The sequence below is a fragment of the Anguilla rostrata genome, chromosome 8 (assembly GCF_018555375.3).
Source record: "Anguilla rostrata isolate EN2019 chromosome 8, ASM1855537v3, whole genome shotgun sequence".
Lineage (NCBI taxonomy): Eukaryota > Metazoa > Chordata > Actinopteri > Anguilliformes > Anguillidae > Anguilla > Anguilla rostrata.
Genome location: NC_057940.1, coordinates 41,256,641 through 41,279,305, shown reverse-complemented (window position 1 = coordinate 41,279,305; position 22,665 = coordinate 41,256,641). Strand labels below are relative to the sequence as shown.

The window sequence follows — 22,665 nt, the reverse complement described above, 5'->3', positions numbered from 1 at the left end:
CATTCATCCATCATCTATACCCGCTTATTCCAGGTTGGGCGAGAGGCAGGCATGCACTCTGGACAGGCTGACGATCTATTGCAGGGCAATGTAGCCAATGTAGCCATTTTCTTTAGATTCTTCTCTCAGTTCGCAATCTCCACTCAACCTTTGTGACAAAGAGAAATGGCAGCCACAAGCCGCTCAGTGAGGCACTTACAAGCAGAAGTGAAGCGCCCAGCTCGTCGATATCCGGAACCAGGTCTCCAATGGGCTGGGGGGGCCTGGGGGCAAAGGCACTCCGTGGGAGAGCCACCTCCTGGGGCCAGTCATCCACGCTGGGGACCCCTACCACGCTGCAGACACACCCGTGCGTCAGTACTGAGCTACCAGCCCCCTCCTCCTTCATACAGACACCTTCACAAGGCAGGGAAGGTGAACGGCACTGTGCCACCGTGAAATAGCACGGCATAGTACCACATGATGACAGTGAGCTGGTGGCAAAATGTACCTAATTCACATTTTTGTTCTTGGTCTGTGACCAGCATAAGTACTGGTAGTTGAGACTGCTACAATACCAAGTGAAAATATTAACATAATAGAAAATCAAAACCTTTTCATGCATGCCAAATAGGCTAATATCTATCATATAAAGCATGCTGTTCCTTGAAAAACAGTAGCATGACAAGTACTAGTTATAGCACTAGTTCCACTGCTAACAACAACAACAACAACAACAATGCTTATTTATTGTTCCATACCCAGGTTTGATATTCACTATACATTCAGCGGGTGACTAAAACATGCTTTTCTTTGAGGTGTGGGCACAAGCCATGAATGTGTTTGCAGAGAATGAGGATATGAGAATGACGAGATACTCACTCAAAAATCTTGCCCAGCTGATCAACATCAGAATTTCCGCGAAACAGAGGCCTAATAATAAAGAGACAGGGACAACACTACTGAGTTAAGTGCAACTCAGTGTAGCACCATTTTCCAGAACTTACTGTGGTACGCTGCAGTACTGCATTGGTGATCTTTGTATTATTTTGTACAAACAGTAAGTTGAAACCTAAAACCTGATTTTAAAAAAAGCAGAAACCTGAAAGCAGAACAACAGTACCCAAAAGGATTGCCCCTGAAAATTACAGCATGTGAAATCAAGAATATGTAAAAAAACAATACAGAAACTGCATAAACTAATCAAGCCTGAAACCTGATAAAAAAGTTAGACCATTTCAAAAACTAAATACAAATCCTATAAAACAATAAGGGCCCAGGCACTCTGACTGGCTTTCATTCACAGCTGAATTTTTAATTCACATTCTCTCCAGTGTTTCGGAAAACTCTCCAAAAACTCACAGATGGACATACAGTTTTGGGAGCAATTAATCCTGCATAATGATAATCCTCCTGCGTGGAGAATGGGCAGGGTGGCATTGCGACAGCCTTAATAGGCTGGCTGCACACTCTGTCACCGGACGACGCACGCGCACAAAGACGACACCACAGCGGGGAGTCCGTCAGATGTATGCCCAGAATGCATTGTGATCGAGGTCGCGGCCGTCCTCCCCATAGGCTGCAGTAATAAAGGCCCGGGCCTTAAACGTTGGAGGAAAAGAACGTCCGCGGTCCGGCAGGCGCCCGGGGGGGGGGGCGGTTCCCCGGAGAAGCGTTGCTCTGTCTCTTCCCACCCGCACGCAGAGCGCCCACAGGTAGCCCACAGGTAGCTAGCCGTCATCGGCGAGGGACGCGCCTCTCTCCTGATCGGGGTCAGCTCTCTCGCAGTGTTGCGCGTTCCGCAGCGTGGATAATCCATTGGCTCGCGAGTGCATGTGGTCGAGCTGCAGTGATGCTTGAACAGGGTCGATTTGGCGCAGCAATAACTCAAGGTCCACCACTGGCAGCTTAAAATAGGGGAATGTGAAAACAGCCTCACTGAGAAAAGCACCAGCTGCAGGCTGAAATTCCCCTCCCTCACAGTTAAGTCTCACCACTAGATGTCGCATCTGCAGCAAGATACCCAACATTTCATGTAACCACCAACCCCTTTTCCAAACACTGAAAATGTAGTCAATCTGCGGATTCATGTGATCTGTTGTTGCAAATCCTTACATTACGACAGGCAAATGATTTTCGTCAGAGGGATCGGCCAAACCAGTTCTTTGCTAAAATAACCTTAAGCAGTGTCATGCCAAAACAAGTATGCCCAAAATACTTTGGCAGGAATTCTTTTTTTCTCCCCCAAGAGCGATTTTCCCCTGAACTAATCAGACGCTTCAAACAAGGTTTACATTCTTCCTCGGAACGCAAGCGTGCGGCACTGCGTGACCTCACGGCGCACCGGAGCTTCCCGAGGCGAGGACGGGCTGCAGGGGGACGTGCGGCCAGCAGGTTGAATGGGATCGCGCTCGGACACGCGGCTGAGTCACGCTTTGTTAACGGCCGCGCGTTCATATCCTGCATTCCAGGGGCTCCGCCTCCCGGAATGCGGCCGGGGCGACGTCTCCCACGGAAAGCGTACACGTGCGCGCCTGAGAAACTGTGAGAAAGTAAACAGGAATGCGGGCTCCGCGCTGCGCCGTTAGCGCTGCCGTGACAACCCCCGGGACCGTCAGACCTGCGCTCGCTTCGCGTTCGCATTTCGCTCACCGCGCGGTTCGACCCCCTCCTGCTTCGCGCGTGATGCATTCTGGGAAGGGAGAGGTTATGTTTGTGATGTGTGACAGGAGCGAGAATAGCGTATTAGCTGCAGGGGTCCCAGAATATGTTGTGACGATGCTAAATAGTCAGAAAAAAACACGACACATTCTCCTGTATGATCCACAGACGAGGCGTAGTAAATCGAGCACATGCGGAAGACTTCTGAAAATGTTCTACGGAACATATATTTCTACTGGGTAGTTTCAGCACATCAGAATGTTCATAAAAAGATAAAACCGTTGTGCTTGCAGACACGTTCGCACGCGCTCAATATATACACAACCATTTATAAGGAAACATCCAAATGCACACGGACCACCATCAAATGAAAACGCAATTCAGGAACACAACCATATTCCGCGGTGTGCTCTCGGCATGAATAGCTGTATTGCTTTTCCATTTCCAAGATAAGCAGATTTGTTGCTGTTTCTTCATTGGTCATGAGCTCAAATTTATTAAGTATTGATGAATATCTACAGGACCTGTTTCCTTCTGCAGTCGTCGAGTCAGAGTGGCCGCTCGGACGCTGAGAGCGGCGTCTGAAAAGCGCTTAATCTGCAGCAGGTGGCTTTTAAAAACGTTATCTTAATCACCTGCGGCCGAAAGAAAGAAAGAAGCACATTTTACAGGGATCAAAGAGCCTCCCGCTCGCTCTCCGGCCGGCTTGGCGGGAGGCCAGCGGCGCAACGGCGTGGTTTCACGGCTCTTTGTGCCAACGGAAGACGTGCCACCTCTCCTCACGTTACCAACAGGCCTTGAAGTGTTCGCCACGGCCTTTGTGGCTTTTTTTTTTGACAATTGAGTCAGGCCCTGGAATCTCCTTCAGTAATAGGTGACCCTCTTTAGCTTCACGACGGAAACGCACACGATCATTTCCGGATTCCAGTTCAGAATTTTATTGAGGCCATGCAGTTTGCTGTTTCTATCGCAGGTGTCAGTGCAAAACCTGCTGCCCCCACTTCCGGTCAGTTCCGGTCAACCCCTTATTGGATAAAATGCTATCAAGTGCTTTCCACTCCAGGACATTGTTTTGCGCATGAGTATATACGAGTTACTGGTACATTCATTCACTAAGCCTATGTAGTTGTATCAGCTATGATGCTAGCTAACAATGCTCTGTAGCTGCAGGCAGCTGCTAACTCGCAAGTGATAAAGCCAAATGTTAAATTTGGCACAGTTCAAATTGGCGAAATGTCGTACTTGTAATGTTCATGGTTTGAATGCATTGTGAAGATTCGGTTGTGCTTCTGTTTGTAAGACTGGCAGTATGGCAGTTGTAATAACGGTTTCTGATCAACCCCACAGCATTGCTGCCCTGCTATCTTCGTCTTTGCACTAGGCCTATCATATAGGCCTTTCTACAGTTTACTACAGTTTACTTGCTTTAGCTAACTACTTAGCTTATAGTGCTTTAGCCAGTAGGCTAATAATGGTAAGACTGTCCAAACCAAATTCAATCTGAATAGCCACATTGTCACGCATGCTTAGCATTGTTTCCAATAAAATGTTGATACATACAAATGACATCAGTTCCAGAACCGACCGGAAGCGGAATTCAACCGTTTTTTCAGGGGGCAACAGGCACTGTCCTGCAAACTTTCTGGAACTACAGAAAGCACAGAACTAAAAAATGTCTTGAAACACACACCAACTGCCATGTGATTCCTATTTTCCCCATGAATTGCTGCTGAACCTCTCTCAGAAATTGATATACAATGGGACTCATCATGTACACAACTGTTCCAGCATGATGTTGAACAGAAGGGTTTCAGTTGTGTAGGGGGGGGCATATCTATGTATTATAAATCCTAGTTCTGTGATTAAATACTAGGCGTAAACTGTACTGGGTACCTGTCAGGGAAAGAGAAACTTCTAGTAACATCTGCTTTGTTCTGGTGGCAGGGCATACCTTTAAAAAAAAGTGTGATAAAAGTACTGTTTATCATATTGAATATGGCCATGATCTGCCATTCTATAAAAGACGGTCACATTGTCCATTTTAGGATATCCTTTGAGTACCAAACTTCACACCAGCTCAAAACTTCAGCCAGCCAATAAGACATCATCTCAAGCTCTGTCATCGAAGAGTACTTCACTCCTCATTTATTATAACCTTGTATAAAACTCTTACATCCCAAGCAGCATCATACTTAACCAGTAGGTCATTCATTTCTGTGTCCTCATGCTGAGTTTGGTTTCCACTGCGGAGATGGAAGACTTGTTATTTTGACGAGATCAATGTGCAAGTGATCGTCTCTAAATCCAATAACTCTAAAGTTTTAACCTGTGCTTTGTTAGAAAGGTGGCACCTGGCTATTATTAATATTATTAATATCATGCTAACATTAAGTCGATAGCTGGCACACTTGTCACCCAATATTTTATTCCTATATAAATATGATATTACTATTCAATCATGTATCATACATGCATATGCTAGCTAAAGCTGGCTAGGCATTTAAATTTGTATAAGTGCTCTATATTAAATTTTGTATTTGATCCAAACACCTTGGGTAGCTGATAGTTCAGGAATAAGAAAAACTCATGTTATTGTGGAGAGCAGTGGTTTTTCAAGGAGATAAAGTGCTTTTGCTACGGACATGGGAACCGACTCCTGCTCACCCATTCCACATCACAGTACCGTTACTGAACGATGGAAAAGGCAGGGCCTCTTGGCGAGGCGGAATGTCCCGCTACAGTGCTCTTCCCTCCCCCCTGACAGGTACGGCGGCTGCACCGGCCTCGACTTTCACTGCGGGCTCCCCCCTGCTGTCCTGACTCCTGCTGTTGACACATTTGTGGTGAGCTCCACATTTTGGGGAGGCAAAGAGCTTGCTAGCCTGACTGGGGAATGTGTCCTTGGTGTTCCACTCCGCAGTGCCGCAACATTACCACATTGCTAAAAGGCCAGGCCAGGTGGAAATGTATTATTAAATGTATTAATGTATTATAAAACACATCCTGTTGAGGTCATCTTGACAGGCCTGATGACTACACCCCAGCAACATTCTCCAGCTATTGGATCTCAAAATAAATTGGATTTCTGGAATATGCAAAAACAACAAAAATGTGTAAGGTGGTTTAATATTGATCGGAGTACACAGACAGATGAATTATAGGAATTTTGGTAATACAACAGACAAACTTTATTATTCAAGATTGTCGTCCTCTAAAAAAAAAGAAGATAGATGATCCAAATTGCCTTCAGCCACAATGAAGACCCCATGGCACTTTTTGAAATTAGTAGGGGTGTTAACCCTTGTGTCCTGGTCAAATGATAAGGCCACAAAATGGTTTGGCTTTAACATTCAACAACTTCAAGGCAATTTTAATATTTTCCCCAAAGTTCTTAACATATTTGTATTGTATTCATTAAAAGCATTGGTAAAGTATTTGTTGAATGCAAAGAGATTCATTAAAATAATAAAAACAACAATAGTAAAACTATTTTATGTTGATCACTGTGCCTGAATACAGCTGAGAAATCAAAGATCAATCTGAATGGTAATCTTAAAGCCAACCTTTCAAATAAATATCACTCAAGCCAGTTCTGTGGCTCCCAAGAAAAGAGCAAAGTCGCAGGTTAACATTTTTGAGAAATGACTATTTCCTGGGTCATAACCTCATATTTTTCTTCCTCAGCCATAATCATTTTACACTCAGTCTGTGTACAGAGCCTCCCGGACAGAGCCTGGAATTCCTACAGCTGGAAAAAAAAACTCCCGAAATGTTCGCAGCGTGTTGTTAAAAATGTCTTCCCAAAACTGTCACAGGTGCTACGGTTTTCTTCCCATTGCAAATGTGAGAAAATTCAAATAAAATCAAACCAAATACATCCCAATGTTTTTGATTGCAATGATGCAATTCTTTTTTGCCATTTTTCTGCAAATTAAAATGCTGAGGCCTTTCAGGAGAAGTGACGGGTCATTAAATGACCTCACCGCAAACACTAGGAGCCTCCATCGTGCCCTGGCCAAATTTACAACCTGACTGTCTTATCCTGACCATCTAATCCCCCTAGTTAAATTTGATCAACCCCTTCATCAAAGAAGATATGTGGTGAGAATCCTGGTACAAAATGGCTGCCATTTCAGTAATACGGAGATGAATGCCACACAATTCCAGTGAGTGAGGTGTGCTCACTGTCAAGCACTTTGGCATCCTGAGATGTAAGGCGCTAAATAAATGCACAGGTAGAAATAAGATTGTTGGAAGAAGGGACGATGGAGCACAGTTCATAAGACTGGGTTAAAACAGACCACAACATGTCCACCTCCTGAACCCACTGAATATAATCAATCATCTAAATACACACCTACCTATTAGCCAAAATGGCTAATCTCACATTCAGTGAAAATTACCAAAAGTATTCTGGGTAAGCACTTATATTCCATCATCCCCTTGTTTTCACTATTTGTTTAAAAATACATATGAGTTGCACAAAAAACATTAAATTCTGCATCTGAAAAATAGGTGTAATTTGGTATAATTCTTAATGAACAGTGCATTACATGTTCAGCAAAATGACATCTGCAAAAGGGGCTGTTGAACTGTTCCAAAGTTCTCGGTATTTAAAATGGGCTGCATGGGGTTGTAATGTGACCTTGCAGCATCATACTTGCCCGAAGACACAGAAAACTGACCCGGCCCACTGACATTTTACCCGAAATGAAGCTACACACTGTACGGCACCTTTTTAGAAAGAAATGTGCTGGAAAACACTGTCATGACACAGGCAAAGAAAGAGCACTGTGGTGTTTACATGAACGTTCCCATAGTGCAATAGTCACAATCCAACTAGCACGTGTTTATGTCATAAAAAAGTTCCAACCTTCAACAACAGCAACAAAAAAAAAAAAACTAAAATATTCTGCCTTTTTATGTATTTTTGACATTTTCGTGAGTATTATAACACTGTACGTTGCCGCTACCAATTGCCTAGTGAGCCATTATGATAAAATGGTTACAAAACGTACATATGTGTCATTGTGATAGGAAGCAAGGAAAACTGCCCACTCCATCGACTAGCCTGCTTGTCTGTGCTGGATCTCACAGTGAAGGGCATGCACCTTATCAGGGGAAGGAAACATAAATTACAAGGAGCTCGCCCATTTGGCACCATTCCCCTCTTGTGAGCTTCTATTTGCAGAGCAACTAATGCTATTGACATGTTCTGCTTTCTCATGTTAATCCATAAGCATTAAGCAAACAACACAAAAACACAGAAATGCCCACACAATAGCAGAAGACAATAAAATTACAGAGTGAAGGAAAAAGCTTTCAGCTGGAACATTTCTTCTTAACATGAAGTGGATTTATGAATGCCGCCCCACAGAGTAAGAGAAGTACGTTAAACCACAAACAGAAAAAAAAATATCAGAAACTGAATTCTCAAAAATTGGCAACCACAAAGACTGTAACTGAATTTCATTTACAGCTTAGCAACCAACTGACAAACACACAAACAGGACTGCACGCACACACACACATGTGCACGCACACACACACACAATTAAAATCACTTTATAAAAATCTCATTGCTGAAAAATTGGTTCTATATTATTACAAATTGCCCTTTAATTTTTCATATTAAAGGAAAATTCCAGGCTAAAACACTTTAGCAGAGATGTGAAAATCATTCCAGGGTTCATTAACTGATATTTGTAATATATTTTAGTTTATCGCTATTTTCCAATTTTTCAATTGCTATCCTGTCAGGCTTCTTCCGCACTGGCTCCAGTGTTTTTTTTTTCTAATTATCCAGAACCACTTTCACCACCCCCTTTGTGATAAGGGGCGTGGCATACACAGCCGACAAGATTGACATTAGCTAACTAGCTAGCAGCATTTCGCTATAGACGAAAAGCAACGTTAGAGATAGTGGTCATGCTCCCAATCCCCCATGAAGCCATGCTGTTGCACTCTGGACCATTGCAGCAGCTAGCATTGCAGAAATCTGTATGTTCTCTTAAAAAATGATTTATTTCTCTCAGTAAGAGTACTGCAGAAAGTTGATTAGCAGGGATTCAAGGCAAAACCCCTGGCTTGTGTCTAACAAGCAGAAATATTTGATATTTATAGCTGGTGCTATAGTGAGTTGAAGACACGCTCTCCTATTAAACTCCTTGCATTTATATTTTCTAACACTCAAAGTACTTTACAGTGGTGAGGGGGAAACGCTCCTCAACCACCACCAATGTGTAGAACCCACCTGGGTGATTCACAGTAGCCATTTTGCACCAACACACATCAGCTGACGTAGAAAGGGAGATCTGGGAATGATTTTTAGCCAATTGAACTGGGGATGATTAGGTAGTAGGCTGAGACAGCCAGGTTAGGAATTTAGTCCGGACACCTGGGAATCCCCTACCCTTTGAGATAAATGCTGTGGGATCTTTAATTTCCACAGTGAGTCAGTTTAATGTCTAAACAGAAAGACAACACACTCTTACAGCACAATGGCCCCATCACTGCACTAGGGCATTGGGGTTTGTTTGACCAGAGGGAAGATTGATCTCTATTGCCCCACCAATACCACCTCCAGCTGCCACTTAGTTTTTCCCAGGAGGTCTCAAATCACTCTCCCAAGTACTACTCCTGCTTAACTTCAGCCATTCGAAAAGGAGCAAGCTACATGGTGGTATGGCTGCTGGCCATAATAAACATATACCTTGAGTCAGCCGAACACGTTTGTGATTACGCAATACTTCATACGAACATACAAAAATGGTTTCATACCTCACCTAATGATTTACTACAGTGAAAAAACATTTTATAATAATGTCTAATGACAATATTAACAAAAAAAAAATAATAAAAATAAGTGGTTAGGAGGGTCCTTCTCCCTCTTAAGTGGGTCTTACCTTCTCCGGAACATCTCGGCAAATATGCACCCCACACTCCACAAGTCAACTGGCGTGGCATAGCTGGACTGCAGAAGGACTTCTGGAGCGCGGTACCACAGTGTAACCACCTGAAAGAGTGAAGTCACAACAGGGTGTTCACGGTGACACTTTCCAGTTTCAAAATGACAAAAATACTTTGCACTTCTATTAAATGGCAGCATAACTGTACTGAGGTTTCAGTGAAGACTTAGGCTTAAGGCTTGGGTATTCCCTTTTCTTCTGATGTTGTGTTTTTCCTGGCACTAACTATAACCTATTAACTGTTCCCGACAGTAACAAAACAGCTGTTTAGTTTCTATTTTTGAATCATTTAGTCCATGGGGCTTTACATTCAAATCTAAGTCGATTGTGAATAATTTGCAGCAGCTAAGTGCATAGGTGCAATTTAACCAAACAGATGCCTTGGCCTCTCTGAAAATCATTGAGATTCTTCTCATCAAATCAGAAACAACATAAGCAATGATTGGTTTCAGATAAGAGAGAGGACTGTAACCGAAAAACTTCTATGTCAGCAAAACGCTCAGACAGTTGTAGTGGGCCCAATGAACATTACATTACATGCATTACATTTTGGTATTTAGCAGACACTCTTATCCAGGCAGACTTACACATATTACATTTGTAAAGGATCCCACAAGTGGAGGACAAACAAAACTTACAGGGGTATGCAATCCAACCTCAAAATCTTACATACACGGCATTACACAGGGATTGAGCTCTTCAACTGACAGGGTTTCCCTCAGCTTATGACTCAATAGTGACCCCTCTGGCCAAACAGCCGCCTGCAGAACAGCAGTTCTCTGGCACACTAGCTCTTCATATATATTTTTAAGCCATTCCAGTAGACATTCTTCAGACTGCTGTAACACACGTGACACATGCTCACATGATCTAAGCAGAAGCTATTCATCAGAATGTTTCCCCTCACGTTCTTTAAGAATACACCGAATGCACCCAGGGGCAGATCCATGTCACACTGCCCGCTGCAGTGGTCACTCTGACGACTTTTCCAGTGCCGAGGTCTGTTCAATCCCTGCTTTCAGTAGACATGCAGAGGGAAAAATGTGCTGGGAAGGCAATAAAATCTTTCTAAAAACTAAACAGTACGAAGAAACTGACATCAGCGAGAACACCGAAGACGAATATTTCTGAGCCGTGTGGGATTATGTAAGGTATGAAATGTGGCGGAGCGACGTCGCTTGGCTTTCGTTTGGGTATGCACAGCACATGCACAGTCCATACGGAGACACTTCCCTCAGTCGCCGAGTCTGCCTGTTTGAAGGAAGTGCTCCTGAAGAACGCGCCAACAGCAGGGTGCCTTACTGCAGCCCAGTCACAATAACTGCTTGTACAGCCTCACCTGTTCTGTTAGACCATAGAGGAAGTACAGGACTGTTGAGGGGTTAAAAAAAATCAAATCTGCTTGCCTGGATATTTCTCTGCTTTGTAGACAAATCATACTCTGTTCTGCTCTTCAGCATCTCAACGTAAAGAAAGAGGGGAAGCAGCAATAATGCTTAATCACTAGATAATTAAGGATAAAACACCTAGGTGAGGTTCTGCAAATTCAGTGAAACTTGTTTCATTTTGCAAAAGGCTGTATTTAAATCAACATGTGTGCCTAACTTTAATAAAACTGTTAGTTTTAATTTTGTTTCCTACCAAACACAATTTGGAGAGTTTTCAGTAATAAGGAACAGTTGGATGTGCTCAACAGTAGAAGCTAAGAACAAGCAAACCATACAAGGTCTTCACTTTGGACTCGCCTATGACGTGCGCTTGTTCTTGTTCTGGTTTACATGCGTGTTGTACTCATACTGTGCACCATGATGCACTGGCTGTGACCATTCGAGAGGTGATGGATTTCGAAAGTACAGTTGTGCGGCATTCTACGGTGTGCAGAAGCAGCAGAGCTGATTCATGCCACACTTAGTCCAGTGAGGCAGTTTGTGAATCTCGCACTGTGCTTCTTGACAGCTCCCCAAAAATCCTGGTCTGCTTCAGTAGTCATTTACACACTGGAAAATTATACATGGCTAGAGACCGCAGACAGCCGGGTATGAGGAGGGGAAAAAAAGCCACACTCTTGAGCTTGATCTGAAAACAAGCCTGACTAGAGTTCACATATTTACATGGCAAATACAACATACCTGCTCTTAAATACTGAAGACTCAGACCCTCCTTGTGTGGAAAGCGCAGTCAAAAGTACATCAAATGTACACCATTTACAGCCTCTGAGCTTGTGTCAACTGGTCATGATGTAGTAAAGGAGAATACTTCATAAAGTACATGAATTAAAATTAAAGTTATAATGATCACATTAACTCTTTTGACAAACCTTAGCACACCTATCTAAAAATAAGCTGAAATTGCACCCTTTTAATGGGGATTTGGTGTTCTTCGCTTTGTGCACATCACTGCACAACACATTCATCTTGCTTGATTTGTGTGTTGTACGTAAGACTCTCTTGAAGTGACAATGCAAGGTTTTGCATGCATTTTCACATAAGTGCAAGTGGAACATGCAGCTGGTGAACAGAAAGGGTGGGCGGTTTCTGGTCATCCTCATCATCGCTTGCCCTTACCATATAACTGCTAATCAAAATGAAGACTTCACTGTACACAGGGCACACTCCATTTCAGGTGAAAAGGTTTCAGCACACCCAGTTAATTTGACCGCTGTCAGTGGGCTTACCACAATAAAACAAGTCTTGTCCAAACGTTCAGAAAGCCACTTTAATGCCAACGCACGACTAAAATGGACACTCGCAGGTTTCACCATGATTTGAGAAATGCGGAGTTAGATGTGCTTCAGAACTTTGGTAGCTTTGGTAATAGAAGTCACACGGAAGATGCTCTGCTCTAGTCAGTCTGTGCAAAAGAAGCCATGCGCCCCTCAGCTGAAATTGGTCAGCCTGGAGTAGCTACCACCGAAGTTTTAAATGTGGCAAGAGTGGCTTTTGGTTGTCACTGGATGATACAAATAGATTTGAGTATTTTGGAAGGCTGTGCCCAAGTTGGTTTTTTGAATGTAGTGTCAAGATTTTATAGCACGTGCAGAGAGGCCAACCAGCATGGAGTCGCAGTAGCCTAAGGCAGGGATGGACAAACATGGCGACAGTGTACGTCAGCCAAAAACATTTCATTTGTCTCATTTGACCATGGCACCTTCCAGTCATAGTTCCAAGGTCCACACTTTTTTCTGGTCTCAGGAAGGGCTTTCCTCAGGCAACCCTTCAGAGAGAAGCCTGTTGGTCTGGAGTTGGCATTTTATGATTGATTTTGAGACTTGGTGACCTCAAAATACAAAAAAAATAAATAAATACAACTCTGAACCTTGGGTTCTTCTTTGCTCCCTGACTATCTTGCTCACTGCGTGCAGAGATAACTTGAACCTGTGTCCTCTTCCTGGCAAGTTAGCAACCGTTCCAGATGTTTGAAACTTTTTGATAATTTCCCTCACAGTGCTTAGTCATATGTTTAACCATTTACATATATATTTTTTTTTTAACCTGATTTGTGTAGATGAACAACCATCCGTCTCTTGATTTGATAGTTCTTTGGCCTTCCCCATGGTGATGAATGACAAAGGGATTTTACATGCGAGCTACCTAATTTTCATACCATAGTGCAGTGGTTTCCAGCCTCAGGCCTAGGGGAACCCAGTGTATGCTGTTTTTTGTTCCCACCACAATTGCAATCCCAGAATTTTAACAAGTTTTACATTTTTTAAATTTTGTGCTTTTCATGTTTAGAGGGATTATTTACCCTCTTAAGCCACATTATGCCAGAAATAGCTATGAATGCCATGGAGAATGAAAGTCCCATGTTCGCATTGCGCTATATCGCGACAAAGCAAATGATTTTGAGCCAAACTTGCATTGTGTTAACAAGGTTAAGGAAAGGGGCCTGTTGATTCGCAGCAATAATTCATTTGAGTAGTTAAAACATTTTGTTACTTCTTTATGTAATTGTTTGTAATATAGCACAATAAGCACAATGCAAACATGGGACTTTTAGTCTTCATGGCATGCATAGCTCATTCTGATATCATGTGGTTTAAGAGAGTAAATAATCCCTCTAAACATGAAAAGCGCCTAAATAAAGAAAATTAACAGCTTGTTAAAATTCTTGGATTTCAACTGTGGTTGGAAGGAAAACCAGCATATGCAGCCCGCCCCCAAAGACCGAGGTTTGGAACTACTGCTCTTGTAAATCAGGACATAGTTGAAGGCCACAATACCACTTTTAAGTCTGAAATTAACTTAAATAATGAGTTGCAGATTTACCTTTAAATATTTAAGTATATTTTTATATTAAAATGTGAATGGGGTGCCAATAAATTTTACACCATATTTATTTTTAAAAAACTGCATTAGAATAAAAGTATATAGTTTTATGGTCAATAAATAATCACATTCATGGTGCTGGTCTTGGGAGTCAGAGTTCAACAAAACTATGGATTTCACACAAATCTGATTGATTGGCAGGTGATGATCAATTTGATCTACCGCAGTTAGAATTCACAAGAATACCCACATGCACTGCAAAATGATGGATTATTTTTAGAATGCAATTGTAATAGTCAAGTTCACACAAGCTTTGGGGTTTCCTGGTTAAGTGGAAATTGAGAGGAAGCTTCTATCGAAGAGCTGAACCATACCTCTGGTCGATCATGACATGTGATCAAACCAAAATGTGTGATGTATTTTGAGAACAACATTGTTTTGTTCTTCACAAACACTCGGGCATTGCATCATTCACTGAGTAAAGAGCGAGATTAAACCGTAAATATTGTCCAGTAGTGCATCATGGGTACTAGATGCAGAGAGCATCCCAAGCATTCCCTTAGTTTTATTATTTTTATTCATTTTTATAACGATGATAAAATTATGACTTAGGAATAAAAATAATATATTTGACGACACAATGACCGTATTACACAGTAAAACAAAAATGGAGAATGCAAAGAATTTAAGGATCGAAAACATGCTGAACCAGGGTGAAAAAATATGAGGAACTGGTAAGTTACCCAATCCATGTAAAGCTTTATAACTGTGAATTAGGTAAGAAATATAAACAAAATGGGAGGCAGTGGTAGTGTAGACAAAGGTAATGTTTAAAGAGCATCTTCAGGAGAAAAATGAAGGTTAACAGACTGCATCCTAATGTTGCCTGGTAGCTTCATGTTAGGTTCGGCAGTGGAATGAAGGGATGCAAGAGCATGAACGAAGAATTTCAAGTGTATATATCCCATATATGAGCTCAGAAACTGTAAAATGAATGTAGTACTGTAGCTGAAAACCTTCCGATCACAGATAGAGAGCACTTACAGAACTTTTCAAAAGGCATATGGAATGCCTTACCCATTCTTACTGTGCTTCGCCAGTTGATAGTTTAATTGTGAACCAGCCGGAGTCAAAAGGGTCTTTTTGTTGTAGTGAATTGCAGATCACGCTTATTTAAATTTAGACAATGCTAAGCTCTCTCAAGCACATTTATCCGTATGTAATTAATGTCCGTATGCAACTACAGTACAGGATCTACAGCCACAAAACTGTTCCATTGAAATCAAAAAGCAAGTTGACCAGCTAGCAAGATAACCATCATTTTCTTTGTTTTTAGGCTTGTTAATAAGTGATTGGCTTGTAAGACATTTAAAGGGACAGTCCATATTTCCACACTCCTTTCCAGTCCAGACAATTCATTGATTTCTTAAACATTAAATGGACACCTACTGTCATTCTATGTGCGCTAGGTTATGTTCCCTGCTCCTGCATACATTTCACTGTTAATACATACAATAATCCAATATTAATGTCACTGCATTGGTGATAATCGTAATTTAATATGTGTTAGTTTTTTGCTCACGTTCTCAATCATCGGCACACAATTTGAAGCAGTCGGCTGGATGCCGTCAGATCGTTTCACGGGTTTCTTTCTCTCAGAAAAACCAACAGTGTTTCGATTTCTAGGAAGAACCGCAGGCTCTGTGATGTCAGCTCGAGTGCACTCGCTCAGCCATACGCACTTAAATAGAACGCCTTGCCACAGATAGCTTTCTGCAGCATTCTTCTGCTCTTCAGGCAGCAGGAAGTAAAAGGTTGTAAAAGGTGACAAGAGCTCTGAAACTGAATTGGGAGAGCATTGTTTCGGTTTCACACTTTCTCAATAAATAAATCCTAAATCTCAGCTGGAATTATTGTTCCCAATGTTCAGTCCAAAACTAGAACTTGATAAATAGCCCAAGAAGTTCAGTTGCATCTGTTTTTGTGTTATGTTCAACAATTTCATCTATTCACATCAGTATGACAGTATAATTTTTTCTGGTGGTCATTTGTGGAAATAGGACCATGTGCAGTAACACGTTGAATCTTCTTTATTCCAGCTTTGAAATAATGTATTTCAGGAGGGTTATGTCTCATGTAAATATGATATGTGCAACTTCGTTCCTATCTAATGGCTATATGAAACATATGAATACCATGTTCTTCAAATGATATAATAGAAACAACTGAAAAAAGCATGAGCACTTCTGAGTAAGAAATGAGATTTGCAGCACTGATTGGGAATAGACCGCAGCACTTCTCTATTATAAAACTGAACAGAGGCCTTCTGAATATTAATGCTACCAGATGATGAACCATATTGAAGACAAGAGGGGTACAAGGCTGATAAGAGGGGTACAAGACGAATCTGTTAATACACTACCTGTGGCAGTAGGTACTGATCCAGGGATGGTTCACTCTTTCCTGTACTCCAGTAATGATGAGGCAGTGCTCTATCTCATCTGATCCTCTTTTTAAGCTTCCTCATGCATTTACAAATAATAGCCTACCTCACAATTTATTGGACTGGGAAGTTAAATAAGCAGAGCGCTTTCTTGAAGTACACCAAAGTGTACTGCTCAGAATCCAAATTGTTACAAATCATACTGAGAAATCTCTATGGTGGGGCTCTGTTCGGTAAAGGAAATCAGAGCAATCTAGGGCCACGCCTCCTGGTTAAGTAGGCACACACCTGGGTTGTGTTAACCAATCAGTCCAGGGCTTAAAATCGCGCTTCTTTCTGACTGACACTGGGAACGACCGATGCTGGGAGCCCCTGTACCGAGACTGAAACCGTACCAAGACCAAGACCAACACGGTGGTAAGGTTCTCATGGTGCCTCTGTTTATTTTGTCTTTCTTATTTTAGTTTATTACTTTTCCCTGGAACCCCTGAGGGAAGAGGAAAAGATTTGTGTGTTTATTTTGAAAACTCGCTCTCCCGATAAACGCCGGTGAAAACCCAGATTACCTCTGCTCCCCGTGTCCTACTCTTCTGTCCTTCCCTCCCAGGGGTGCCACCTGCCCGGCGACAATTTGGTACCAGAACGCAGGACAGCACAGTCACCCTGACGATGGACTCATCTCTGCCGCTGAAAATTTCGCAAATGCAACAGCTGCAACACTGAGCCCCCCCGCAGACTGCAGGAAACCGGTGCCAACAACGGGCGCTGGACGCCGTGCCAGCGTGGCAGGCTGCAGATCGAGCCACCCTGAGGAAGCCCTGGCACACCCACTCTTCCCTCCCCCCGGATCTAACTTACGCTTTCTAGGAACCATACTTAAGAGACCTTCGAGAAAACGCATAATGCGGAAAGAAGCACTGCACAAGCAACACTGACATATGTGCAAGGCATATTTACAAAAAAATAAAACTGTCTTAACAAGTGCATTAATATATATAAATAAAAACTTGAATGTATCAGAGTTGTTTGTGCCTTTTACAGTTGTCTTTTCCCTTTTCAGGCTCCCAGTTCGAGACCTCGCTCATGCTCGTTGGCATCACGGATGATTTTTTGGAAAAGAAATCCGAAATCCGGCGTGGACCCTAACCCGAAAGGCCCATCCCCGTCGCTGGTGTGTGAGGCCACCTAATCGGGCTCGGAGGACAAGCCGGCGGAGACGGGCGAAGCTGCTATGGTAGCAACGGGGCAGATAAGGGAACCCTGGCGGACTCGAGATTAAACGACAACATTCTGCGCATTCCTTTGCGGTGAGAACGCGGGTCCCGCTTGGTCGGAGAGCGGCAGCTATGCCGCGCTTGAAGCCTCACTGACCAAGCAAATCCTCGCCGCTCCAGTCCGCGAGGGGGGCTGGGGGGTGGCGCGCGCCCGTGCGTGTGCCGGGGGGGGGGAGACGACAACCACCGACCGTATGTTTTTAACTCTGCTCGCTTCGCTTGCGTTCAGGTTGAAGCGGGATGGCGTTTCTTACAGTCGCTCTCTCCATTTCCTCCATGTGAAGCGAAGACAATAGGAGCGCGATGTGACTAAGAGCGAGCGCCACTGATGAAGCAGGCACGGAGCCTCTGTTTACATTCCCCCTCCAGCAGGAAGCGGAGGATGAAAGGCTCTTTAACACAGAGCCTCGCATTCCTCTCAGCCGGCTGGGGACCTTCAGACGGGATGCCGTCCACAGATCCGCCTCGGCCCACGTGACTCATCGAGACGGACACACGGCAGCACGGGATGCTGAAAGATGGCCAGAGCAACAGCAACTCTGCCCATGAATCCTTTGTATCGATACACTTGCCCAGTCTACAGCCTCCAAGGTAACAGCGTCCAGGCTTTTGATTGGCCTTTGATGAAAAGACAAAGCTGTCAGTCACAATGCCCACAGCCTATGTTTGGTGGGATACGCAGTACCCTGACTCCATCAAGTTCTGACCCCTCCTTCCATAAGTGAGCAGTGTTTGGCTGGTTGATGCAGTTGGTGGTATCAGGTATCAGAGTGCTTACAAGGCACGCATCTACCAGAAGACTGCAGGGTGTTAGCATGTGACCCTGCGACCATTCCCAGAATGCAAAGGAGCACTTGACAAGGGTGGCAGGATGAGGCAGACTCATCAAAGCACAGATAAGCACTGAGTAGGTCACATGTCCCCTCTATACCACAGTTTTACAGTAATCAATCGTGATTCCAATGCACTGTCTGAGGAAACATGCTGCAAAGCTACAGGATGAAATCATAATAGAGTAAAGTTCCTGTCTGTTGGGAATGAATACTAGAATATTTGGCAACCCCTTCCAAAACCCCACCCACCTCCTGAAAACATTCCAATCTAAGTAAATGACATTAGCAGGCTTCTGGAATTTGTATTATTTATTTATTTTTTTACAAATTTTTATCTCAACACACTCCTCATACAACCAGGATTGGTTTTGATGGTGATGAAGCAAGATTGCTCAAGCTTTTCCACATAAGCTGGATATAAAATGATACAACCCCAGCTGTTCCACAAACAGAAAGAAATTGCTTTCTCTTTAGTCCATGGGCAGGGTTTTACTAACCAAATATATCTAAATAAAGTGCATTCAGATTAAAGAGCTTACCATTATTGGCTACTAGGTAGGCTACATGGCTGCTGTAAACAGAACAGTTAATGAGCACAGTTACTCTCGTTAACAGCAAGCCAGCTCACTCCAAAATTAACCAAATAGTACAGCAAGCTAGCTAGTCAATTTCTTGGCAAAAAAAGATTTAACTTAACATTAATAACCTAATTAGGTGGCATAGATAAAATGAAAGCTCATGAAACAGAACCCATAAAGAAAAATGAAGCAGACTGATAATTACCTTTGGGATAGTTCATTTTCTGTAGTATATTATTTCAATTTTAGTGTATGATTTCCAGTGGGGCAAACTGATTTGGATGCAATGCAGGATATTTTAAATAATTACAGAAGTTTTTGATTACCAGTGGGCTTCATAATGGCTGGAATATGGGGTATTCTCAAGGAGCCAAATAAAAATGGAAAAAAGTGTTACCAAGGAGCTAACTGAATAGTTACATGTACGCAAAAAATACATGTATTAAAAAATGCAACATTCTGACTCATTCCAAAAACTTACAGGACACTTCAGTTAAGTCTTAGGTGTAAGAAAGTCTCTGCTTTATTTTGACGGACTCTGCAGCTGACTGGAGACACTGGATGTGCACTTGCAAACCGCAATGAACGTCATGTCCATCAAAACATGGTCACCTGCCCAATCAAAAGCAGCCCTTGCATGATTACAACCCTGTGTAACCCTGATTGGTTGGGGATGGAGGCACCGCCTACTGGCCCGACTCCTTCCCTTCCGCGAAATGTTTTGTCTTGCACGAACAGCCATTCCTTCTCCTGCAGCCCAAGAGGTGGCATGAACTCCATTATTTGGAAGCTACAGCCGGCTTCTTGACGCAACGGCAACAATATCGCTGACCCAGCCAGCGGAAAGATATATGAAGTCACAACTGAGGCCACGCATAAACAGTATACAGTTAAAAACTGCACAACTGTTGCCAAAGTATGCACGGCTTTAAGGAATGCTGCATGGGGCCCTCAGCTAGTGAACAAAGAGAGCTCAGTCAGGCTCTTTTCCCCCAGCGCTACCACATCCGCACATCATTAGTCGGAAAAATTCCTGATATATGCTGTAATTTTTTTCTTTACTGGTGCAGGCAAGGCTTATCCAGATGCAATTCTCCCCCCCAAATCAGTCCTTCTAAACCTGGGCCCCTGCCAATTCCCCATCAACAATTAATACCGATGCATAAAATACACTATGCGCTCCCTGGTGACTGGCAAGAGTCTCACAGGAAATACCAAATAAGGTCAATTGTTTCACGGTTTCATTCATTGTCGCCCTTTACTTTTTGGCCTTTGACTAGGTGTTTTTTTGGATCATGGAAACGATAGCTAAACATCCCAAGAACGTGCCGCAATGCGAGTCTTCCGACTGTCACTTCCGCGTTTTGCTGTCACCGCCCCCATGTCTGTCAGCGTGGGAGGCTGCCGCGTGCAGGGCAGCCCTGGTGGTTCCAAAGGGCTGGTGGAAAAAATATCCCTGGGCCTGCAAGGTCTGCTACAGCTCTGCTACAGAGGCATGAGTCAGACCGAAAGTGCCGCTGCCTCTCCTCCAGCCAGGCCCATAAAAGGTTTAAAGGCAAAACGGACGGTTTTGGACACGTGCTATAGCGATAATAGCGGGGTCAGTTCTAGCTGAGCACGTGCATTGCGCGTATGTGGCTGAGCAGAAAGCACTTTGCCGTTGGAGGGCCCTAGGTGGGGTAAAGAACAGGGCGGGGCTTAGGTGGAGGTGTGATTGACACCTCTGCCTACGGCCAGCGCACATGGCCATGGCTCAGATCATGAGGTAAACTCCCTCCAATGTTGCAATAATTCACACTTATCCTACCACAACTTTAATAGCTAATTATTTCCATTGCAAAATCGCTGATGAAACAGTATCACCATTTAGCTTTACCTGCGTAAAATAACGCATTAAGGATTATTCCATAACATGTATTATGTTCACTTCATTGTTATTATTATGCTCTAATTCAACATTTGCATAAGCACAATTTCCCCCAAATCCTAAAGATGGATTTTTTAAATTCATTTATTTACTTGGACTGGCTCAAACTGAGAGAAAACAGTATAATTTATAGGGCATTCACATTTCCAACTCATGATCACAGAAAACTACCGGATGTCACTGCTGCCAAAGAGACAATGGTTGATGTGTCATCAGCCATGGAAAATAGAAAAATGCTCTACTTTCACAATCCACCAACAATGGTGCAGGTCACGTTACATGAGGCTGATGTTAATCCTTACAACAGTCTTTCAGCCAGTTTTTATTATATCAATCTAATTTATGGCCAACTAATAATAAATCAGAAAGAGAAAACACAATAATACACATTACTTATAATAAAAACACGTTGTCTATACTGCATGGCAATTTTAGGAATGATGGCTGAAGTCTCAGATTGTACAGCGACTGAAAAACACGCTTGTTGTATGGCGATGGATGAAGTGTTCTGAAATGTTTCCAGCATCCTTCGTATACAGTGTGAACGACGCATTATCGTTTTTCTTAATGATTACTGAACTCTTGGCTTCGTCCCAGGACAAACACATCCTCCCCCCATCGCCAAGAACAGGGTCGTCCTTAATTTTCACACACAAAAATGGGTGGAGAGTTTGTCAAAGGGGCGGTAGGGTAGGTGGGGTGGAGAGAAGCGGAATTTTTCAAGGTACAATAAACATTTATCATTTACTCGTGAGTTAATATGTTAGGTCCCTAATGATGGTTGGAGCTACTGCAGGTATAATGTTGACTTTCGTGTCAAAAACACACTTCTGGTTTCTAGCTTAGAAACTGACAGTAACTGTAGTATGTTAGCCACATAGCTACCTTAATGTTAACTCAATAACTAGCAAACTGGTCAGCTGGCTAACCCATCATTACAGTCACTCAATCAATCATGGGTGATAGCCAGAACCCCAAAACATGTCCCGATATTTGGACCTATTCTTCCTTAAGCTCTTGTGAACTCTCGTGTGAAAGCTCTTGAGAATGGCAAGAAAAACTTCATAGGAAGTGTGACCTCATAACCAAACCTAGAAACTATAAACAACTGAGTGTGGTTCTGCAGGGCTGCTGTCCTGATCCGGATCTCATATTAGACCGTGGGGCCCATCCAATGCACTGAAACAGTGCCTTAAGATGAGCCTCCCAGCAACCCTTAGAGACAAAAAATCCCTTGAGATATGGAGAAGTCAAAAAATAGCTCACATAGCCGTCTAGGTAGTGTAGAGGTATAAGTACACAGAGACTAAGGTTCAATCCCCGGCAGCGGTACTTCCGGCTTTGTCAGACGTTCCTACGAGCACAATTGGCAGTGTTCGCGGGTGGGAAGCCGGTGAGGGTATGAGTCCTGTTCGTTGCATTAGCGACTCCTACTGGTTGGTCGGGGCGCCTGTTCAGCGGGGAGGGGATCTGGGGGAGATAGCGTGAACTCCTCGCTGTCAGGTGAAAAGAAGCGGCTGGCGACTCCACGTGTATTGGAGGAGGCATGTAGTAGTCTACACCCTCCTCAGACCGACAGAGGATAACGCATCGTCCAGGACCGTGATACACACGGGGAACTGGTATAACGACTAAATTGGGGAGAAAATGGGAGAAAAATGGCAACAACAAAAAAAGCTCACATCACACCCAGTGTCAGTAAAGAAACGAGTGTGCAAACAAGTGCAGCGAATA

The 22,665-nt window shown here is 43.2% G+C and overlaps 1 protein-coding gene and 1 long non-coding RNA gene across 3 annotated transcripts in view; one reads left to right on the top strand and one right to left on the bottom strand.

Moving 5' to 3' along the window:
• The window catches only part of cdk6 (cyclin dependent kinase 6), a 49,607-nt gene that overhangs the window by 7,323 nt on the left and 19,619 nt on the right, over nucleotides 1–22,665 (bottom strand). For both annotated transcript variants that reach the window (XM_064348281.1, XM_064348282.1), the window contains exons 5-7: nucleotides 9,546–9,655; nucleotides 862–912; nucleotides 200–335 (exon numbers count right to left, since the gene is read on the bottom strand). In XM_064348281.1, the coding sequence (XP_064204351.1) occupies nucleotides 200–335; nucleotides 862–912; nucleotides 9,546–9,655 (297 nt within the window). The remainder of the gene's footprint in view (nucleotides 1–199; nucleotides 336–861; nucleotides 913–9,545; nucleotides 9,656–22,665) is intronic.
• LOC135261725 (uncharacterized) lies at nucleotides 13,997–17,335 on the top strand. Its single transcript, XR_010332014.1, has 2 exons — nucleotides 13,997–16,736; nucleotides 16,927–17,335. It is a non-coding gene; the product is annotated as an uncharacterized LOC135261725 (long non-coding RNA).